We start from the raw sequence: 23,871 nt of genomic DNA, 5'->3' as shown, positions 1-23,871 counted from the left end.
ATACACGCTTGCACATTGTTTCTACACATGTATACAAAAGAAATGAGCGTACATACAAACACATATACATACATACATACATACATACATGCAGACATACATGGGAGGAAGTCGGGGAAACATTGGGCCCCACTGTCTCTTGGACTGATTGCGTCTTTATGATGTGGGAACAGCTTTGCTATCCCTTCTATACCCCTATATCACTTTGTCTTACAGCGTCTTGTTCTGACATGTGATCATTTGGTTTCGTCTGGCTCCGACCTGGGCCCGTTCTAATGAACGCGGACTAACTTTAGTAATTTACTAGTCTAGTAAATGACTAGCTAGTCTTTAGCCCAAACTTAGTAAGTGTCTAAAAAAAATCGGATTCAATGAGCATTATTTAGTCTCGGACTAGCTGGGCTTTAGCCTAGAAATGGGCGTGGCTAGTCCTGACCTAGTCCTGACCTATCCCTTGACTCTATCGGTTATTTTGTGCTGCTGTTTGGGTTCTTCTGACGCAAAAGATTTAATCAGCGCTACATCCGCTTTCGTTTTGTTTAGATTCTATTTCCTTTTGAAATTCATTGACGAAAATGGAGCTCAACAAGAGAAAAACTATAACTTTTCAAACCCTGAAACTGCAGCCCTCCTGGAAAATACAATTATGTCGAGATTGCAGCACTCCGTGACAGTGCGAAAAAAAGAGAAGTACATATATTTTTTCTTTGTCACTAATGAAATGAAATAAAAATAGGCTATAGCACGGTCACTGACATTGGGCATCTGTAGGACTGTAGACTGTAGGCTAATACACCACCTCAAACATTTGTCAGTCCATATCTTTGCTTTTATGAGGTCTATTTTCATTATGAAAGGTTCAAAGTGAACAACTAAATGACGCCGATTCAGTGGTGTATTTGGTCTATCATGAAATGAAATAAAAATAGGCTACAGCACGGTCACTGACACTGGGCATCTGTAGGACTGTAGAGTAGGCTAATACACCACCTCAAACATTTGTCAGTCCATATCTTTGCTTTTATGAGGTCTATTTTCATTTTGAAAAGTTCAAAGTGAACAACTAAATGACGCCGATTCAGTGGTGTATTTGGTTTATCTTCATGTGAATAAATATTCTATTATTGACTTTTCCAAAATTCCAATAGGTCATTCATTTGTATGTCGTGATCTATTTTTCCTTGATTTCAGCTGTCTCAGCTCTAAACTATACTTTTCTTTCTCAATAAATAATTCATTTTCTGTTTGCAATGTATTACAGAGATGATTTACCACATGTAAAAATTTCAAAGTTGTATCTGAAGCTGTTTCTGAATTAAACTTGATTATGCATTGGGATGCTGTGCTTTCGTCACATTTTTTTCCTATTAAGCTATATAGAGATTTTCCTCCACATAAACGGTCATAACTTTTTAACCAGTGGAGATAGAGCGATACTTTTTTCACTCTAGTTAATGTTTCACTCCCCTTTATTTTTCTACGCTAAATTAATACCCATAGCCACTATTTTGAAAAATTCTTGCAAGTGCCTACTGTAGGTCCCTGTCACTCACAATGTTGCTTTGTATTTGTATACCTCGTGTTTATCTACTTCCTATCTCCCTGCTCTGCTCTCTGATCCACCCTTTTACTACCTACTTGGCAAGAACAGGCAAGGTGGCAACCCGGTCTCGGGTTTCTAAAAAAAAAAAAAAAGAAAATTAATGGAAAAAAAATGAAAAAAACAGGTTGGCATGTTCAATGAAAATTTTAAAGCATCATAATAGCCGACATGGCACCCATAATTTATCAATAAACAATATAAATAGATGTAGTGTAGTGCGGAGGTTAGGCAATAAATTTCACCCTTCCTCTTTGCCCCTACTAAGTGGGGCTTTGTTGTCTTGTAGTATGACACTTGCATTTGGACCCGTAGGCCCAAGATTCAAGTCCCTCCCTGAGTGGTTCAAAGTCGAGTCATTGGAAAAGGCTCCTTATTGAGTAATTGGCCATTAAAAGTAATGACTCTGTCGGGGAAAAGTTGTGATATTGCGGTGTTGCTATTGGCTTGGAGCCCCTTACAGAGCTTTGAGCATGTTTAGCCGTATACAAATCTAGCATCTGTGTCAGTTGCCACAAAAAATGACAAAAGTTTTAAGCTTTCAACTCACTTGAATATTTAGAACAAGTCAACCAGAAAAATTCGAAATGAAGTGGAAGTGAAAATAAACTTCTTTCTAAAAGTAAAAGGTTGTTTTTTTTCTTTTTAAAAAAAATTTCCAAGCTGTGTCTTTATTTATTTTTTTTTTTTTTTTCAGTGCAAAAAATAACAGAAAATCGCTAATGCGTCAAAAGTTATAACCGCAACAAACGTAAATGCTAGGATAATGCTCTTTATATATGCTCAATTTTTTTATTTTTTTTTGTCTTTTAGAAAATATTTTTAAAAACTAATTATAAATGAAATTCTACCACAACATTATCATATTAAAAAAATTATGAAATTTTGAAAAATTAGGAGACTAATTTAATGCTGTACTGGTTTAGGGCAAGCCGTATACGGGTTTGGGGCATGAGCATACATATTTGGGGTGAGGGGGTTTGGTATCTATTTCGGTTTTTAAGCAAGGTTAACTGATAATACCTCATATGTATTTACATCAAACTAACAAAAGATGTCAAATAATTGCAGTTAGAGCTGTTGGAATTTGAGGTATAGAAAAGCATACAGATTTAGGGCGACCTACCCGAGTACATTTGATAAGCAAGAAATAAATCTTCACCCTCTCCAGTCAGACCCTACAAATATTTAATGATAAAATGCCAATTTAAGAGGTATGACTGATAATAATCTACACTCAAAAGCATGACATTTTTTATGCAAATAATTTAAAGGATACAGACTAATTATACAAGTAAAGTTTGCTACAACCATAATAATAAATAAAGATTTTATGGCAACAAAAAGCAATCAATAGAACTGATTCCAGTGCAAAATGAATGTCCTCAACAATCTCATTACATAATCGTTGATTTACATATTTTTTTCTCCTTTTTCATTTTCAGGTTTGGGAAAAGATCAGAATGAGAGTCAATGCGGAATTCTCAAAAACCGTTCGGTGATGGAGCTATAAAAAAAATTCAAGGACACGAAAAGAATAGTCCAAAGTCATGTTGATTATGTAAAGCAGACTGGAGGGGGAAACCAGGACCCTCTTCAATCTTTACTGAACAAGTAACGGTACTCGTCATTATTGGCGAGTGTAGTAACATTGTTGATGGTATTCAAGGTAAATTTCTGCAATTATAATAGTTCCATACATTGTTCTGTATACAAATGTAAAAGGCTGTCATCTAGGCATTCCATGAATAAAGTAGTAGTAGTAGCATATGGCTACACCTCCAAATTTATTTCGTCAACCCAGCTTCTAAAGTCTTCCTCCACCCTAAGGACGGTTTCATAGCCACCTTCAAGTTTAGTGACTGGACAGTGGAGGACGATGTGATCGCTGGTCTCTGGGGCTGCCTGACATGAATACAAATAGTACCTTACAATATTTTAAACAAGTAATTTGTACTATGTATGCATGCATCTTTTGTGATCGTCTAATATTGACATCCTTACAATTGCCTATGCACTGATTCATTTTTCTCTAACATAACTATCCTCTTTTGGTAGTTAAGTCTCAAAAGTATATCACCTCTATTGCATATCTAACAACTGCCTCTGGGACACGTTCCCTCTTGATTTTTTCTCAATTTTAAAAACATTAAAAGAATAAATGAAGGCTGAAGTCGAGTATCAAAACAAGATTATTCACATTTAATAATTCAATGGTAGTTAAAATCTTGAAATTTACTTTACACCATCAATCCTGAAGTAGCTGACAAAATTATATGGCAGAAAACACAAGAAGGCCCAAAATGGGGGTCTCCTTTTGAAATAAACTTATTTCTATGAAAAAATCCAAATTCACTTATTTTTTTGTGTGTTTTGTGTTGATTTATGGTTAAGGAACCTGTGTGAGCAGTTTGAAAAAAAATATTTTGTTGTTATTAAGATATTGTTTGTTGAAGTGTTTTTTTATGGGTTTTGGCGACAACAAACGTTTTCATTTCAGCCACGGTAGTTTCGGAAAACTGCGTTAAAGAAACATGAAATCAACTCAGAAATTCTTTGAATGGCCATATTTTGTGAAATAAAACATTAAAAAATCGGAGAATGAGTTTCATTTTTAAAAATAATTATGATTTCATGCGTAAAATAAAGAAAAACGGCCGTTTTAGAAAACACAAAGTTTTGGGGACTTCGTAATTCTTCCATAGCGAGGCTCTTACTTCCTGTAAAATACGAGTCAAAACATCCGGTGTCTACATCGTTTTTCCATAGCTGCAGTTTTTGTTTACGGCCCTAAAACGTTATCCGATAACTTCGACGAGTGAAAATTGGTAAGTTGACTATTTTTATTATAATTTTAAGTATTTTAGTATAATCAATGTGAAATTCAAAGGATTTGTGTTAGTTTTAATGCCCGTTTTTCTGTGTGTCGCTCTTCCATAGCAGTTTTTCCATAGCAGAATCAAGCCGGCTTCGATTGTTTTGATTCTGATAATTCCATTTCTAACCCCTGAAAGTCGATAATCGACTTATTTTATTGTAAATATATGATGAATAACAAGATAGAAACCCACAACTACGCAGGATGATGTTATTTTGGCTTGAAATGCCTTGATTTAATGTGCGATACGGCAAAGTTTGGAAAACTGCTATGCCACAGAATAGCGAAACCAATATGGCGGCTGATTCACGATAATGGCATGGCTGGCGACCCATAAGAAATCAACTAAATTTAGATTAAATTTATGAAAATGATAAATAGACGTTATTTTTATCAAATTTGAATAGAATTATGTTCCCTTTCATTTAATTTGATTCCCACCATTTTTCTTTCTTGTATGATTCAGATAACATCAGTAAAATTTCTCTAATTAGTTGTACATTTATTTCAGCTACTTTTCTTCATATAAATATTTCAATGATTATATGTTATTAGACTCATTATTAATATTATTTGCTAATTTGTATATTTTTCTTTGGGCAGGTTCTTTTATTATTTCATATTGCATTACACTTCTTAACATATGAGATATAAACACAACTTTCTATTTGACTTTAATGTAATACCAGAACCATATTTACTTATCTTTCCCAGATCAGACTGTCCAGTGGTGAAGGTGGGGGAGTACCTCAAAATAACATGCGAGATAAACAAGCTCACAAAGACTTTTTTTGCTGTTGTAAGAAGTTTTTCATACCTTTAATGCAATATTTTGTAATATTTATAACTCATTTTCATGTTTTCTGAAGTTGCAGGTGGTAAGTAAGCTGTTGTTTGACTTTGAAATTTGAATTTTTTTTTATGATAAGAATATACCTATCATCTTGTTTCTTGTAATTTTTCCACAGGTTTCAACCCCACCAGAGCCTTCTTCTGATGCTCCATTCGTGCGATTCATGCGGAAGGGCCCTGGCAAGAGTTATGTGTTTGGTGATGTTCCAGATGAAAGCTTCATCAGTCAGGGCCCTCCGGACAACTACCGCTGGACGAAAGTGCCCTCGGAGCAAGTTACGATTGATAACAGGGGGCACTATTTTTTAAAATTATAATTGATTGTATATATTAACCTTTATTTGTATTTGCTGTATATATTAGATTTATTGATTATTTATAACATTTCAAAGAATTTTATACTTTAAAATAAAAAAAACATGAAAACTTCAAATTTTTCCGACTCGTGTCCTTTTGTATTTTTTTTTTTTACATTAAAAAAAAAAATATGACATGAATCCTGCTATTATTTTGAGAAAAATGCATGGGCTGCTTAGTTATGCTGTTTTAAGATGATTTCAAATGCCTGGGGGCAGGTTTGCATTGAAATTTTGGTGATCCTGAGAATTACCAGAAATTTTCAAAAAAACGGAAGAGTTGTCTTTCTTTGACAATTTCTCTTCATGTAAGAGGCCTGCTGCTCTCAAAAGCTATTTTTTCTGAATCTGCAATGATTAACCTTTCATTTGATACCAAATATGATGTGTTTGGAGTATTTTGAAAATTGGTCAAAATGGGCCCCAAAATGAAAACCCTCTGAGACCCTTTGTGTTTTCCGCCATATGAATATTTCAAATTTGAAATAAGTGATGGAGCAAGAGCTTTTGTGTCATAAGGGATTGCCATGTATTTTTTATCACAATCGTCAAAGTGGCATCATGCAACATTGTATTGAAATTCCACTTTGGAGTTGGGTCCTGTAAAGATTTATTTTGTTTCATTTAGTGTTTTATTTAGGGCAAGCCAATGGCACAGCGAGTTATCATGCTTGCATATGAATCAAAGTGTCATGGGTTCAATTCCCAGCAGATTTGTTATTTCTGGGATTCATGGGTCTCAAGATCAGAAGATAAGATTACACTTGGATGCATTTCATGGTTAAAAAAAAAAAAAAGAGCCAGAGACCGGTAATTATATGATGCAAATTTTACATTAAAAATCAATTGATATCGTATCATATTAAAATTGATATAAATAGAATTAAAATCATTATAATTTCATAACAATTCACCTTTAAAAAAAAACACCACTGTGTTCCTCCTCATTAAGTTTGTAATGGGTAATCTGGACTTGAAGTGCAACTTGTGAATTCTATACTTCATTTAATTCAAATTTATCAACAATTTTCTTTACAGTAATGGGCACTGAGAGTTTGGTTCCGAATCCCAGTCCAGCCAGAATTATTATTGACATATCTGACTGTAATCTTGGAGATTACACCATAATCAGTAAGCATAATTCTTTTGCTACAAAGTCATTAAATTATTAATAGAATTTCACCCGAAAGAATAAAGAAAAATTTGTTTAAATGAGCTTTTGTATATAGCAAAAACACAAACGTGCTCAAAGCGCTTTACAAGGGGTCCCTGACCAACAGCAACATTTAGAACGGGACATGACGTCTGTTAGGCGATATTACAATTTTTCGGACAGAGACAACACTGTTAACGGCCAGGTACTCATTTTACACCTGAGTACGGTGAGAGAATGTGAGTAAAGAGTCTTTTCCAAGGACTCAACTATGCGCCGAGCGAGGCTCAGGCCAGGACCTTCCGATCCGAAAACGAGTGTCATACCACAAGACCACATAGCCACTAACAGTGTATTTAACATTGACAACAGTACTGAAAGGACTATCACGGCTAACAAGTTGGTCAAAATGGGGGACATTGAAGTGACAGTGGGACCACGAAGTATAACATAAGTGTGGTTGTGTGATTTTGTTTAATCAACATTCTTTATTTGTTTGTTTTTAATGGTTTTACGGCGCTTGCAACACATTAAGGTCATATCAGTGCCAGTAAAAAGGAACAAAATGTTCTAGAATTATAAATCCTCTTCTGTTTTTAATTGCTTGCGACATGTTTAGGTCATTTCAGCACCAGTAAAAAGGATGCAAATGGATAGTCAAGCAATTCTAGATTAACAATTCAAAGCACTAATAAGTAAAACAAAAAGGGAATGGTTCTTATATGGAATGGATGTAGATTCCAAGAGCATGCCATCGGTGGACTTAGTTTGAAGTCACCTAAAAGTGTCGTCCAGGCACAAGCACAGGTCCCCATTAAGAGGAACACACTCAAATGCTTACTTATCACATATTACATATGTAAAAAAAAATACTGGTTCCCCCTTAGAGAAAAATACTCAAACAAAAAGATGATTTACAAGGAAATAAAACAAAAATGCATACTGTTGCTGAGTCCATTGTTTTCTCAAATATATTTATATTAACACTTTTAAGCACTGACAAACAGTTTATAAGGATTTGTTTAAAAAGTGGGATGTGGTTCTAAAATCATCTCAATTAAATGGCCAGCATTTCATGTTGCTTAAGGAGATAACATTGTTCAAAAGTTTTTATCATTCCAAATTCTGACTTTGACCTGAAGACTATGTGGGATCAGAGAAGTTTCAAAATGAAATGACGTTTTTGATTTCAGCACCACTTGATTTCATAATGTGGCCAGTTTCATAATTCACAGATATAATCATGTTTTGTTTCAATGCAGTGAAAAAGATGTTCTAAAGATTTTTTTTTCCTCCACAGCTTCAACACTAGCCAGACAGATGGATATGAGTGAGATTAATGAAATCAGTTTTGTTGATTGCTCTGTGGTGGAGTCAGTAGTTGTAGTAGATGATTTGACAATAGAAACTCTTCCCCATACACCAGAGGAGTGGAATGCCTCAGATGGCATCAGCCAAAGATTACGACAAGCTGGCCCCAAGAGGAGATGACAGATCACTGACAATCCATTAGTGGATCAATGGCTGCAGTCGGAAATACTCCATTATAAAAAAAACCCAACTCCATTGTTGAACAAAATACCATAAGAATTGAATACATGAAATTTAAGATGAGGCATATTAATTATTACACTACTTATAATTAAATTATTCTTTTTATATGTCTTGATATTATAGCTGTCATCTGCATTTTTTGCCAAATTGGGACCTAAAATTTGCCCAAAAAACCCCCCAAAATTTGCCAAGAAATTTGCCAAAAAGACCAAAATTTGCCAAAAAATTTGCCGAGGAGAACTAAGCGTTTCAGTAAAAATTAACACGCGATACAGAAAAAAAAAATTATAAAAGACAATTTATTACATTTAAGGAGGCTACATTTATTAATTTACACAATGTAAAGCGATTTATGCGCCCAAACTTTTAGACAATCACACACACATACACACAAACAAACGTACACTTTCAGTCAGACTCATCAAAGGCCTAGTTTTCTTTTACTACTCAAAAAAAGAGGCATCGATAAACTTATTGTAGTAAAGGAAAACTAGTCCTTTGATGTTGTTTTCTGTGAGTCTACGCCTTCTGGAAGACAAGACAAGATTGTAAAGAGAAAAACTTCGCTCCACATCAGCTGACGAGCATGTTGAGAAGGCATACCGGGACGCCAATGCAGCGAGAGCTAGAACATAATCTGCCTCAGACTTCCAAAATAGGGTCAGATGTATAATTCCAGTATCAGACTCATGCTGAGGAATATCACAAAAATTGGGAATTGCAGTGTATGCAGATACACTGCGAGCATGAGATCATTATCCGTAGAGAGTAGCTTCCCTTGGTTTGGGCCCAGGCAAAGCTGCAACATTTCTCAAGTTTCGCACTTTCTTTTTCGTTATTTTGTTTTCGCTTCTTTTTTTCCCCCAAAATTTGCCACGCGATTTGCCAATTTTCCCAAAATTTGCCACGATTTGCCAATTTTGGGAAATTTGCGGATCGCCCTGATTTGCGGCTGCAAAAAATGCAGATGACAGTTATAGGAAATTAATTCATGTATGAAAATCACAGCTGGGAGCGTTCACAAATGACATCATAATTTAGTTTCTATCCATGACCCAATTGGTTTCTAATGTCTTGAATTTGAATATTAATTCAATCACATGTATTTTGAGTCAATTTTAAAAATGGTTTAAAGCAATCCATGGAGACATGTTGCAATACATTTGTCCATAGTGTAGAAAAAATTGGCCTCATAGTATCTTAGAAAATCGCAGTTAAAACCTGTCTTATGAATTGCCTTAAACCATTTTTAAAAAATGGTTCTTGAGATTTTCTAATTGTTATTTAGAGGGTTTTAGTCCTGTATTTATCTCAATCTGTACTTTTGATAGAGCTGATATGTTTTTGTTAAAATTTACTTAAAATCGCATGCATGCAGTGTTTAAGGCCTTTTTTTTACTACAATCACTCCATTGTTCCTTATGTTATTGGTAGAACAAATCCTCTGGAATAAATACAGATTGTTATTTTGGCCTATTGTCACAAACTTGTACAGTGGCATGGCGATTTAAGACCCTTATCACAAATGTGACTTGGGACTATCCTGGGCTTTGGCTAAGCGGCTGGTATAATGATTTATACAAAAGGTCTTACAATATGTAATTGTCTTATGACAATAGGGCAGTTAAAATTTGATTGCTCAACTCAGGATTTTGATGACCTTAAAAAAAGAAAATTTTAATGCCCCTTTGTTTTCTGTTTGATAACCGACTCAGGCATGAGAATTCTTGTTCAGTTTTCCAATTTACATCAGACCCATTCCAGAAAAAATTACAGTGAATGCACTTTAATACTTCCTGCCAAACAGGTTTGTTTTTGTTTTTAAGGGTTTTACAGCACTTGCAACACATCAGCGCCAGTAAAAAGGAGTAAAATGGGATAGTCAAAGAGTACTAGATGCCTGATAGGCGACTTGTAGTTATATGATATAGAAATGTGTTTCCATATGACCAGCTGGAACAATAATTAAAACAGTATGACATTTATGTAGCTCATCACAACAAGAATACTGCACACAGTATACTTGCAGAGTGATGTACTACATTAATGATTATATTTATTTCCTGATTAGAGAGGTTCAACGATATTTCTAAAAGCACTATTAATCAAAGTCAGCCTGGCTGCCTTGCCAGCAGCAAGACGTTCTGTTCAGATGCTCCTTCCCGAGTCCCAATAGGAGAAAAGTTATGATTGCTGTCATCATCATCATCATTACGGTTGTTTTCTTCCATGGGTAGGCCAGCATCAACAGCAAAGTTGTGGAGCCAAAAACACATAAATAACCTTGCAGGCTCTGTCAGGCGTCATTCTGAGCTCGTCATGGAGACAATTCCATCTTCTTTTAACCACTCCAATGACTCTGTTGAAATGACAATAATTGCTTGTACTTGTACATGTACACTTAAAACCAATTAAAATTAAATGGACCTCTCTCTCTCTCTCTCTCTCTCTCTCTCTCTCTCTCTCTCTCTCTCTCTCTCTCTCTCTCTCTCTCTCTCTCTCTCTCTCTCTCTTTATTTTTATATTATTTTTTTTTTTCTCAGTCATTTAATTACAATTAGAAGGGAAAGAATTACATATAATGGTTAATCTGAGTTCTTCAAAAAAAAAAAAAATGTAATGTTTATACTAGCATGACAATGACAGTATGATTACAACTATTTTTTTGGTTAATTTTCTTTTATTTTCATTGATCATTTGCAAATTGTATTGTTAAAGTGGATATAAAAATAAACCTGAAATATTAAATTTCAAAAATTATCAAAATGTTATTGTTTCCTGGAGGGTGGGATTATATGATTGGTAAAACTTACCTTTCAATCGTGCATTTTGTGATACGATGGGCGGTGTTAAATGCCTCTTCTCCTCTATTTTGGGGGTTTTGGTATTGGGGTCATTAGCCAATTTCTTAACATATAACGACTGTCTCCAAGGATCACACCATCCAAAGCCCTGCGATGTGGATCCTCAAATGCAAAGAATAGCCCAGATTTCCTAAAAAATTTGCATCATGCACTGAACCAGGCCACTTAGGAACCAAGTTTGTAACTTATAAAATTGCATCAGAGACGACCTAAAAATGGGAGAAGGAAAATTTTTGCATATATTAAAACCTGCAATAAAATCTAAATCAGGAAGTGTAGTCAACTTACGTACAGTACAGCTCGCGCACAATGGCCTCTTATAAAATAATAAAATTCCTTTTATTCATCCCATAGGAGAAATGTGTCTCAGGGTCTGTTCCAAGGGAAGAATGGAATAACCCAGGCGTCAGGGAATGGAGATGGGATGAGGGTGGGGAGTAATAGTCATTGGGTGACCTTTTAACAACCATGTACTTTGTGTAACATACCATGACGACTCAACAAAAGGCTAGTGGGTGGGAGGCAAGTGACTGACTGATCAATATGTTGATAGTCCTATGCCTAATAAAGCGAATGATGTGTGACAACTGACTGATTGAGTAACTGTGCCTGATGAAAACTGATTGGGTAATGAGCTTTTATGTGAAGCCTGATGATGTCTTTTCTTATCACTGGGATGGTGCTTTACTATTACAAGTTTTGAAGAGCATTTAGTAGTGGTAGTGACTGCCAGTAGTGGGTTAGAATGGATGGAGGCAGAGGAGAGGGGAACAGAGGAATAAACCATTGCATTGTTCCAACTTGCCCCTTTTTCTGATGTAATGTAAGTGGTAGAAAGGGGGGGGGGGGGGGGGGGGGGGGGGGGGGGGGGGGATGGTGATAGTCGGAGGGGTTGTGCTTCTGTAGCTAAGTCTGTCAGATCTCATGAAAGTACTTTGTGATAGACTACCTTCCTATTCAAAGGGTAGCAAGCAATTGTTATTGTCTGTTTCATGCCATAGAAACCGGGATAAACCCTGGCTCCTTGGGCTTCATGCCTCTGAAGGACTGCTATTCATTAAATTATTTTTTTTTTCATTTCAAATATTTAAGGATATCTAAACAGGTCTTTGATGCGAAGTTGGTCCCTCTAGCTCAATTATTAGGGTATTCGCTTTACATGCTAAGGGCAAAGTAGAGATTTTTATTTGACCCCACTGACCACCCAGGAATGATGGGGTGGGTAATCTGTATTTGTTAGATCTGGTGGAAAGTTCTTTACAATAAACCTGTGTCCTATCCAAGGGGTAGCAAGCAATTACTATTGTCTGTTTCACACTAAAGAAACATAGATAAACTCCCGCTACACCAGCCTTGCAGCTCTGAAGGAGTGAAGGAAGAACTATTTGATGCGATTACTTTCAGCATGATGTCTTTGTGCAGATGTGGTCTAGTGGTATGACACTCGCTTTCGGATCGGAAGGTCCTGGGTTCGAGCCTCGCGCTCGGCACATAGTTGAGTCCTTGGAAAAGGCTCTTTACTCACATTCTCTCACTGTACTCATGTGTAAAATGAGTACCTGGCTGTTAGCAGAGGTGCCTTTGTCCGAAAAATTGTAATATCGCCTAACAGGCGCTTGTCTCGTCCTACATGTTAAATGTTGCTGTTGACCAGTGTCCCCTTGTAAAGCGCTTTGAGCACATTTAGTGGATATTGCGCTATGTAAAGCTAAATTTTAATAATTTTTTAAAAAATGTCATTGTACTTGACGCTTGTGCCTCACCAGTATGGTCTTTGCTTCGTACCCAAAAGATACCTAGTTCGAATATACACCATGGCATGTGGCCATCAACAAGCCATCTCTCCCTAGCTCAATTTGCAGCGCTGTGCTGTTGGTGACACCGGAGTTATTCCAGTATTCCCATTGAATAAACCCTAAGACAAATTTCCGCATGAGGACTATTAAAGGGAAATTTATAATTATTATTTACTTTTATTGGGAGGTTCCTGTATCACATCATTCATTTAATGACGTAGCCAACTAGTAGCAAATCATGGCATGTGGCATTGAAATTAGAATGAATGGCGAAGTGATAAGAATAAGTAAGAGAGGTGTCAATTATGCGAAATGACAATGGAGTGTGTGAGTGCCTGTGTGTATGCATGTGTATCATATTGTACACAAACGTAACTGTCAATGTAACAGTAAATTTTCGGTGGTCGAAATAACAGGGCGCATTAAAATAAAACCTTGAATTAATCAAATCCTTTTTTACATTGGCTAGGTGAAATTAGTTCAAGTAAGGAATGGAATGACAACTAAAAATAATAATGAAAAAATTTGGGATATTCGAATGAGTTCAAGTTCAAGGAAACTGTACTCGAATGTATTACTTTCACTTTTTAAAGTCTATCCAGTGAAATACTTTATTTAAATTGACCGTCGACAACATCTTTGTAATGTGTATTTGAAGTGAAATTTTAAAAACACGACACAAGTTTTGAAACAACATATTACGATTTTTTAACAGCTTTGGTATAACCGCAAGAGAGGATTTTTACTTGATTCATACTAAATTAAATTGAGCTTTATATAGCGCAATATCCATTAAATGTGCTCAAAGCGCTTTACAACAGTTCCCTGGTCAACAGCAACATTTAACATGTAGGACAGGACATGACGCCTGTCAGGCGATATTACAATTTTTCGGACAAAGACAACACTGTTAACGGCCAGGTACTCATTTTACACCTGAGTACGGTGAGAGAATGTGAGTAAAGAGTCTTTTCCAAGGACTCAACTATGCGCCGAGCACGAGGCTCGAACCCATGACCTTCCGATCCGATATTTTTCTTTTCTTTTTTTGTTTGTATTTCTTGTAATGTTTCGAATGGCTCTGATTTCTGCTTCGTATTGAAATAGTGTCATAGTTTGTATTTTACTCTCGCATTTATTATAATATTATAACGGTAAATCTCATCATTTAAGCTGGGATGAAATAAACTAATTTTCCTTTAAGCCTTAAGGCAACGTGCACTAATTTGCAGGTCTGATAACCCAATACATCATGAGCTCATTGTTATAATGAAAATCTCAAAAAATTACACAAAATAATGTCCAGTGCAACAATGTTAAACGAGGCCCATATTGCATTCGGATGTCAGACCAGCATATATGCATATAAAGATAACATTCCCTTTTTTCATCCAATGGGGAAATTTGTCTGTCTTTAGCGTCTATTCCAAGGGAACACTGGAATAACCCAGACATCAGCCGCAGTGCAGTGCCGCAAATGGAACTAGGACGAGATGGATTGCTCAAGGCCGCACAGTACAACGGGTGATCAAACTAATTACCTTTTGGATACAAAGCAAAGACCATACTGCTGAGCCACGCTGCCCCATCGCCTCGAGTGAAAAATCCTATTTTAAAGATTGATTCTCCTCAGCAATTTGTCAGTCCAACTGTACAATTTTTTTTTCTTCAATTCTAAACTGGTTTTGCTAATGAAAAATGTTCCCTTTCAAAAATATTACAATTACAGTGAAAATAATCTCCGACAAGAGCTCGAAAATTGGTTAAGGGAATGCAAAATTCAATAGTGCCAGAGAGCGGTGAAAAAATTTCCATTCCATGTCATACCAGTAACAGTCATAGTGGTTTGTGTGTGATGATTAGAGAAATCTACCAACACTAACACTTAGTTTGACTAGTTCAGTTGAGAAGAAGAAGAGGAGGAGGAAGAAGTGGCAGAAGAAGATGAACATGATGATGTTGATGAAGAAGGACGAGGAGGTGTGAAGATGAAGGAGAAGAAGAAGAAGAAGTCTTGCCCGCACCGATTTAGGGTTGGATGCATGAGAATATAAGAAAACTTCTCTTTAAAGATTAGTCTAGTATGAGATTAGAATTAAAATTAAAATGAATACAGATACTAACCTTTCCTCCAGAGAAGACGATCAAGGTCGTCTTTTACAAGATCACAAATTATAAAAATGTGTTCACGATGAAAACGGAAATGTTCGTATATTTCATCGTCGTTAAACGAATCGATGGGATTAAGTCTGACCCGAAACACCCTCTCCCGTTGAATCAGTGTTCTCTGACGAATTTGAAACAGCACAGCTGCCGCCATTTTCATGTGTTGACAGTTGTTTTGGCAGTACTGTCAATGACAGTGTCATAGTCATAGTCATACGAATCACGTCATGTGATCGAGAGTAACTTCGCATTGCTTTGCTTGGCACAAAAATAAAGAAAATAAAAGGGGGTAGGGGGTGTTTTAGCTAAACAACATAATTTTCATATTAAAAAATAAGCTAGGTCTAGTTGTGTGTTTGTTATTCTCTAAATATCTAAATCTAAACTTCGAACCAAGCGAAGCTGAAATCTCAGGCTCAGACTTACTGAGTCACTCAACTTCATCAGATTTATTAGTTTCCCGGACAAAAATGTGTGCTTTCGACGATCTGTGACCTTTAAACCGTTTCCTTTAGTATTGACAAATATCAACAGATTACTTTTGTCGTTATAATTCTTTTTCTATGTATTTTTTTCTCGCGAACCGAGTCGTCTAACATTGGCCGCCATCTTTGTTGACTTTGTTGACGCCGTTTCTTAGTTACTAGTCAGAGACTAAACGATCAAGTCCGACTCGAGCAAGTGACTAAATCTTGGCCAAACTTAGTCCGAAGGTGACGTGATTTTAGTCTGGGACTAGCTTAGTCAGCTCACATTAAATCCGATTTTTTCTAGTCATTTACTAAAGTCAGAGATAGTCCGGGACTAAGCGCTAGTCCGCGTTCATTAGAACGGGCCCTGGAGGTTTTTCCGAGAGGGAAGTTTTTTTGTTTGTTTTTGTTTTGAGCGAGGGAGAAAGATTTTTTTTTTGTCCTTGTAAAATATATATCCATCATATACTACTTATGCCAATGTATTTTAGGACTATTTGAGTGTATCCCTTTGGAGGTAGGTCCTGGGGAAGTGTCACTGTAGGACTTTATTTTTATTTTGTTTCGGACTAGAGGCATGCCTATGATACCAGAATCTCTGGATTCGTCCGGTACATTTGACAAAACTAACAGTTGTCCCAGAAAATACGGAAGTTTACTTTTTGTCCCGGGAAAACAAATTATTGTGTTGTGAGGGAGAGGAAGGGGGGCATGGGTGCAAGAGTGCCGGCCGATTAGATGACCGAAAAAAACGTTTTTGCGATTTGGATTTGATTGATTTTTTTTTTTTTTTTGTAGATTATCTGTCTGGTCATAAGTAGACTTGCAGGCTTTTTGAGGTCGAGTTGCTTTCACCCATGAAGGGGGTCAATGACTCGATGAATATAGTCCTACCCTGATAGTGGGGGTAGTAGTAGTAGCAGCAGCAGTGCCGTTGTAACTCGAAGTCAAATTTTGTCTGTTTTGTTTTCGTTTTGTCTAAGGTATCAGGTTTCTCATTAATCCTCAGACTCAATACATTAGTTTGCTATCTTTATTTGTTGGCTTCAAGTTCAGTTCAACGTCTTTATCTGCAAAAGACGAATTACTCATCACTGCAGATTTTATACAATTATGTGGTGACTTTCTTTATTATTCTGTTATTGAGTTGAAAGAAAAATGTTAAATAGTTGACTAAATTTGTTGTTGGTAATATCTAGGATTTCTGGTGGAAGAGTGTTCCATTCCTTGATGGTTCTTGGGAAGAAACTGTTTTTATATGTGTTGGAATTGTGAACTTACTGCTATGATCATTTCTTGTGAATGTACAGTTTGGTTTTGTGAAATATTTTGGTAGAGTTGCTGCTGTTTTGTAGGAATGTACTGTTTGTGAAGTTGGAGGCGGTTTTTTTTCCGCCTACTGTCCAGTGTTTTCCACTGCAACAATTTCAGGGCCTCAGTAATTATGCATCCTGGTTCGCGCAAGTAATTGTTGGTGACAAACCTTGAAGCTGCCCACTTGTTCGATTTTCTTGATGTGGCCTTATTGATAAGGATCCTCCACCGTGCACGCGTATTCCAATACGGGTCTGACTGAAGCATCGTTGCCTTATCTTTCACCTTTGGAGGGCACTGGTACAGGTTCCGCCTCAGGGTACGATATGCTTTTGTCACAATATTATCAATGTCGGTCCCATTTCAGTAATTTGTTTAGTTGGATTCCCAAGCAGGGTATTGTACGTATCAAACTGACCGCTTATTTGGTAGTCATTATTAATTTGCTGTTTTTTTGTTTATTTGTTTATTATTGGCATTACAAAGCATTTCTCGGGGTGGAATTTCATCTGCCAGGTTTGTACCCATGATAGAAGTGAGTCAAGATCATTCTGTAATATGTCTGCGTCGTTCTGGGTTTCAATGACTCGAAATAAGAGGCTGCTATCGGCGAACAGTAGTAGTAATAATAGAAGTAGTAGTAGTAGCAACAGTAGTAGTTGTTGTTATAGTAGTACCTAGTATTATTATTAGTAGTAGTAGTAGCGGCAGCAGCCGTTGTAGTAGTAGTTGTAGTAGTTGTAGCCGTTGTGGTAGTATTATTAGAAATAGTGGTAGTAGTAGCAGTAGTAGTAGTAGTAGTGGCAGTAGTATAGACATCCCCATAGATAAAGGCGCAGCAGATGCTAAAAAAAAAAAAAAAGGGGGGGGGGGGGGCGGGGTGCCATGTTGGCGTTAGCGATGGCCTAATCTTGTGGTGAGTTCATGTGGGGTCAGGGTACCCCAGAGACTATCAAGAGGAGTCTCCTAAGGGAGCGTTCACATATTACGTCATCAGCTAGGGGGGGTCGGGGGGGGGGTCTACCAAATGTTGACATGGGGGAGGGGGGGGGGGGGGGGGGCTCAGACCCAAGATGATGTCATCAAAACATAGGCAAATTAGGCCTATTTTATTAAATGCAAGAGCTTCAAAAATGGCATTCCAAATAAATTAGCATGTTTTTTACTTGTCACAAGATGATAAAGCGAGAGTACCACTAGGTCTTCCGATCTCAAAAAAACAAACAGCAATCCTCATGCATATGGAGTATAAAGTAAGACTTCCTGACCATGATTTTCCAATTGGTGAAAGACAAACTAATACCATCAGTTTATGCTGGATGTTCCCTGAAAGAGGATGGAACCATTGGTTACAGTGGTCCGACGTATGTAGCAATCCGCAGCAGTGGCAAGCACGACAGCAGTAGTGCTCTCTCCCATGCTGAAGATTTCGATGCAGTCTTGAATTAAGAAGAATTCGACGTCATCAGCAAAGTTAATGGACAAATCAAACCCCTAGTATTAGTTTCAGTGGATGGTGGTCCAGATGAGGCTCCAAAAAACGGACAGACACTCGCTGCTTGGGAGAGACATTTCAAGGCGCTAGATATTGATGCTGTATTTGTCTTTACACACGCTCCAGGTTTCAGTGCTTATAATGAGGTGGAAAGAAGAATGGCACCGCTTTCAAAGGATACAGCATCTGTCATCTTACCATTTGATATTCATGGACGTCATCTTGATGGAAGCAACAAGACTGTTGATGTTGATCTGGAAAAAAGGAACTTTGAAGCTGCTGGAAAAATATTAGCCAATATTTGGTCCGAGTCGATAATAGATGGATAGATGGATGTTTGGAAATTGAAACAGAAATTCATTCCACTAAAAGACTAATATGCTATAAAATAATTTGCCTCCTCTACTATTTTAAATTACACTTTCTGAAATTTTTTAATAGCACCTGCACCAAGTAGCCCAATTTAAATAATGTTTGTTAGATTTTATCTTTGCAAATTTAAATTTTATGTCCCCATTGTATCGTAAAACATAAATTATCAACAGTTTCTGAAATTAATAAAATGTCTGAATGTGTTTTATCAAACGTTGATAATCAATGTTTATGGTTTGAAAAATGAATAATAAATATTGTGAAATTAAAGTTATCTTTTAGTTTTTATTAAATTAGATGACGTCATCATCTGTTGGGGGAGGGGGGGGGGGGGTCAGGTCAATGATGACAAGTGATGACTTGGGGGAGGGGGAGGGGGGGGGGGTCTAAAAAGGGCAAATTTTTGATGACGTAATATGTGAACGCTCCCTAATCAGTGGGGACATTACAATAGTGAGATATTAGCCTATGTCTGAATGGTGCCTTGGGTTTTCGAAATGGCGGCCCCTAGATGAAGCCTCGTCATTTTTTTGCATTCGCATTTTTGTGATGCCAGATTTAATATTTAAATAAACTTTTTTTTAAATTCAATTAATTGAATATTAAATTTACGACTTTTTACGATCTTGGATGCAAAATTACAAATTTACGACTGTACGACCTTGCTGGGCACCCTGAGTATTACAAAAATCTAACAAAATAATCAAAACAAGAAAAAAAACAACCCGCAATAATACTTTTAAATGACGTTTATTGGTTAACTCAAGTAATACAATCCAATGATCATTTTTTCTAATCCACTCTTTCGCGCATAATAATTGCATAATCAGTAGGAGCAGACATCTTTTATAATACTATATACATTATTGGGCACAGCACATATTCTCAGAGGAAAATAAAAACAAAGAGGAGCTTTCCACATTCAAAACCCTTCGTCACATTAGTCACATCATAACAAATCACGAGAATGCCTCATTCGAATCAACTATATTATTTACCTATTATATAATAATATATTTCATAATTGTGCCGAAGTCTTTAAAAGTAAAATTTAATCAATGTACTAATACAACATAATATATACACATAACTTTTCCATTCAGAATGACTTGATTTCAAGATATCTAAAAAAAAAAAAAAATATTAATAGGCATTTATTAACATAATCATAAGGATATTTCAAGATATTGAATGAATGAATGTCAAGTTATAAAACAAGTTACTTGTGACAGAACGACCAATCACCTATACTATAACGATCCTATCAATACACGTCTTGGATTTAGCTTTTGAGCGAGACCCACAACACCAGAAACCTCAAGTCTTGCTAACGACACAAGCGGAAACTGATGAGCCTGTGGTAGTGATGCATATATGTATATGGTTTATTAAAAACAACTTGGCTGTCTCACAGTATTAACAAATTTTTTTGTTGTTTGTTTGTTGCTTTAGGTCTCTTCCAACACAATTGAGGTTATATGAGAGACCGCTGAAACAAAAAAACAAGCAATCTAACAAAAATAGTACAAATGTAAATCAAAATCATAACCTAAAGATATCATAAGCTAAATTATAAATAACCAAGAACAAACAGGCAGAAGATTTACAGAAAAAAAAATATCCCCTGTCAAAAATACAATCACAAACCAAAGAAGCAGGATAGGCTAGTAAAGAGAAGAAGAAACGACATCACTATCGGACCGTACACCCATGCGAATTTTTTGCAAAGCTATTTAGAGAGCGTTTTTATTATTATAGTAAACCTCTTTAAAGATCTTAAATTTTTACTTGGTGTAACAGTAACAAGAAACACTGATATTGTGGGCTAACGAAATTTGTTTTGCGTTGTTTTTATGGTGCTTGTGACACTTTTAGGTCGTTTCAGCGCATGTACAAAGGGAGATGATAGAGGATAAGTTGCAAATCTAAAGTTAAAAGCACCAAATAAAAAGCAAGACTGGTTCAAATAGGGAACAGAAGATTCCACTATCAATCCACTCGTGTGCCTATTTTGATATTACCTTAGTGTCCCATCCAGGCACACGCAAAGAATTCTGCTTAGAAGGATACACTCAACTGTTTATAAAGTATAATATATTCAAAACCAATAACTATAACTATGACATGTGAACACATCCTACAGAATTGCCCAACCCTCTCTGCCCTTAGGAGAAAATACTGCCTCAACCAGCCAAGAGGATCTCCAGAGGACATCAGCATTTCTGGTGGAGAGTAGCCTTACCATCTGAGCAAACGCGAAGAAGAAGACAGTCTTACACAATTGAGGAATTTGACGATGCAAATATAAAAATCAGAAACTGCAAGATTTCTAACATCTTTCAATTCTAACAAATAAGATTTTTGTTGTTTGTTGTTTTTAAGGGTTTTACAGCGCTTGCAACACATTAAGGTTATATCAGCGCCAGTAAAAAGGAAGAAAATTGGATAGTAGAACGTTCTAGAATTACAAGTAAAGCAGCCAAGAGAAAGTACGACAAAGGGGAACTCGGAACAAATAGGGATCAGATGTAGATTCCAAGAGCATACCACCAATGTACTTAGTTTGAGATCACCTATAAGTCTCATCCGGACACAAGCACAAAATCCAACAAAGAGGAATACACTCAAATGCTTACATTATACATTTAAAATAACAAATATAATAATACATAACAGAGAGATGATTTAAAAGTAAAAAAATATCATCTCCTAAAACAACAACTATGCATTTGACTGTTTCCCTCCCAGCCAGGACTCCAGCCAAGGCCAGAACAAAACCAAGTAATCTCATTCCAAGACAAAGACAGAAAGCATGTTGGAAAACATATATAAGGGGATAGAAGACGCAGTATGTACCTAAGATTTTTGTTTTAAGTCACTTGAGACACTACAAGGTCATTTCATCGTCAGTAACAGGAAGATCATAGGGGGAAAGTTGTAGATTTGGAGTTAAAAGCACTGAAGACAAGGGACGACAAAGGCGACAGGGTCAAGTAGGGAAAATAAGATACCATGAGCAATCTATTGATGTGTTTTTTGTTTTTAAGAGTTTTACGGGGCTTGCAAAACATTACGGTCATATCAGCGCCAGTAAAAAGTTCTAGAATTACAATTAAAGCACACAAGAAAAGGTAAGACAAAGCGGAATTGGTCCAAATAGGAAACAGGTGTAGATTCCAAGAGCACACTATCAAAGTACTTAGTTTGAGATCACCTAAAAGTCTCACCCAGACACCAGCACAAGATCCTACTAAAAGGAACAGACTCAAATGTTTACAAATCATATGTTTAAAAAAACAAAAAAAAAAACAATGCATAACAGAGAGATGTTTTTTTTGTTTGTTTGTTGCTTTAGGTCTCTTCCAACACAATTGAGGTTATATGAGAGACCGCTGAAACAAAAAAACAAGCAATCTAACAAAATAGTACAAATGTAAATCAAAATCATAACCTAAAGATATCATAAGCTAAATTATAAATAACCAAGAACAAACAGGCAGAGGATTTACAGGAAAAAAATATCCCCTGTCAAAAATACAATCACAAACCAAAGAAGCAGGATAGGCTAGTAAAGAGAAAAGAAACGACATCACTATCGGATCGTACACCCATGCGAACATCATAGGTATATGATTCAAGGGTGATGCTCCCATCCAACCACCCGCCAGAGAGATGATTTACCAGGAAAAAATATCATCTCCCAAAACTTTAACTATACATTCGACAGTCAAGGACTCCGGCCAGGGTCAGGACAAAACCAAGTAATCTCATTCCAAGACAAAGACAGAAAGCAATTGAAAAACAAATACAGGCAGATAGAAGACACAGCAAGTACCTCCCTGCCCACTGTGCGAGGTCGGGAACCCACCCAGAACAACCAAACTATTGATGTGTCTATTTTGACATTACCTAAAGTCCTATCCAGACACATGCAAAGAATCCCACTATGAAAGACACACTCAAATGTTTACAAAGTACAATATACAATATAAAGTATTAAAAACTAATAATGATAATGATAAAAGAACATAACAGTAACAGTGACAGAGAAATGATTTACAAGGAAAAAAATATAATCTCTCAAAATATATAACATACATTTGACTGTCTCCCTCCCAGGGCCAGGAAAAAAACGAGCAATCTCAATCCAGAACAAAGACACGGAGCAACATGGACAAGGAAACCATATGTGGGGGCAGATGACACAGAAGGTGACCTCTTTTTTTTCTCATCACCATATTTTTTCAAAAAAAAAAAAAAAAGATTAAATATAATGCTTTTCATACATAGGGCAATATGCTCACACAATGCATAGATTGGACGACAAAATAATATTCCTTTTTTACGAGACATACAGGATCTTCTTTTTTCATGATACATATTGACAGAGATGGCGCTTTTAATCCAACAAAAAGTAAGCAAAGTTAATCGTATTTCTCTATCATATCAACATGTTAATGATTTGTGGGCCTAAATTTAAATATTTATAATTTAAAAAAAAACAACAAAAAAACGAACAAATGTTATCAAGTCTATAAATAAAATAAAAATTTTAAAATTCTAAATTGAGGGTTTTTAAGCCAGAGAAGTCAGTGGAGAAGAAAAAGAAATGAGGGAAAGGAAAAGAAGGTGAAACCAAATATAGCAAAGAAAAAAACAGAGAGGTGGGATTTTTTAAAAAAAGATCCTTAAATTTATTTTGTTCTTTGTGAAAAAGACAAATGAACATTATTCAAGGGGGTAGAAGTGACATCATAAGTGGGTTTATTTCAGGTCGCTTCCCTGACCATCAAACTGGTTTGAGAGTTGAAAACTGGAATTTTACAACGGTATTTGCAACATTTTTAGGTTGTTTCAGTACCAAAATCAAGTCTGTGCCAAAAACATTCAAAACTGAGATTTTAACAAACTTTTAGACATTCCAAGATCTCATTACAAAAGGATGTGCCAAAATTGCTCTGCCATCGATCTGGTTAATAATTAATGTATATGTTTTCATTG

General features: G+C 36.2%; 1 protein-coding gene and 2 long non-coding RNA genes across 3 annotated transcripts; 2 read left to right on the top strand and 1 right to left on the bottom strand.

The window, feature by feature from the left end:
- Nucleotides 1-270: 270 nt before the first annotated feature.
- On the top strand, nucleotides 271-8,184 carry LOC144967621 (uncharacterized). Its single transcript, XR_013644423.1, has 4 exons — nucleotides 271-690; nucleotides 3,046-3,269; nucleotides 6,725-6,817; nucleotides 8,140-8,184. It is a non-coding gene; the product is annotated as an uncharacterized LOC144967621 (long non-coding RNA).
- On the bottom strand, nucleotides 3,782-16,036 carry LOC144967631 (uncharacterized). The gene is made up of 3 exons (XR_013644426.1): nucleotides 15,178-16,036; nucleotides 11,207-11,466; nucleotides 3,782-10,752 (listed from the first exon to the last, which is right to left on the bottom strand). It is a non-coding gene; the product is annotated as an uncharacterized LOC144967631 (long non-coding RNA).
- Nucleotides 5,122-5,763, top strand: LOC144967613 (uncharacterized). Its single transcript, XM_078905123.1, has 2 exons — nucleotides 5,122-5,277; nucleotides 5,447-5,763. Exons 1-2 carry the CDS (start codon nucleotides 5,122-5,124, stop codon nucleotides 5,645-5,647), a joined length of 357 nt encoding a protein of 118 aa, XP_078761249.1. The 3' UTR covers nucleotides 5,648-5,763.
- Nucleotides 16,037-23,871: the final 7,835 nt, after the last annotated feature.

Source organism: Berghia stephanieae, chromosome 1 (genome assembly GCF_034508935.2).
Source record: "Berghia stephanieae isolate SIO BIC M18660-M18661 chromosome 1, UCSD_Bste_1.3, whole genome shotgun sequence".
Taxonomy (NCBI): Eukaryota; Metazoa; Mollusca; class Gastropoda; order Nudibranchia; family Aeolidiidae; genus Berghia; species Berghia stephanieae.
This window is presented reverse-complemented; position numbering and strand designations above follow the sequence as displayed.

Bases quoted from the DNA above. Each gene is read 5' to 3' on its own strand.
- LOC144967613 (XM_078905123.1), top strand. From the start codon at position 5,122: ATGAGATATAAACACAACTTTCTATTTGACTTTAATGTAATACCAGAA. The intron at 5,278-5,446 runs GTAAGAAGTTTT...ATTTTTCCACAG, and splicing joins CAAAGACTTTTTTTGCTGTT to GTTTCAACCCCACCAGAGCC.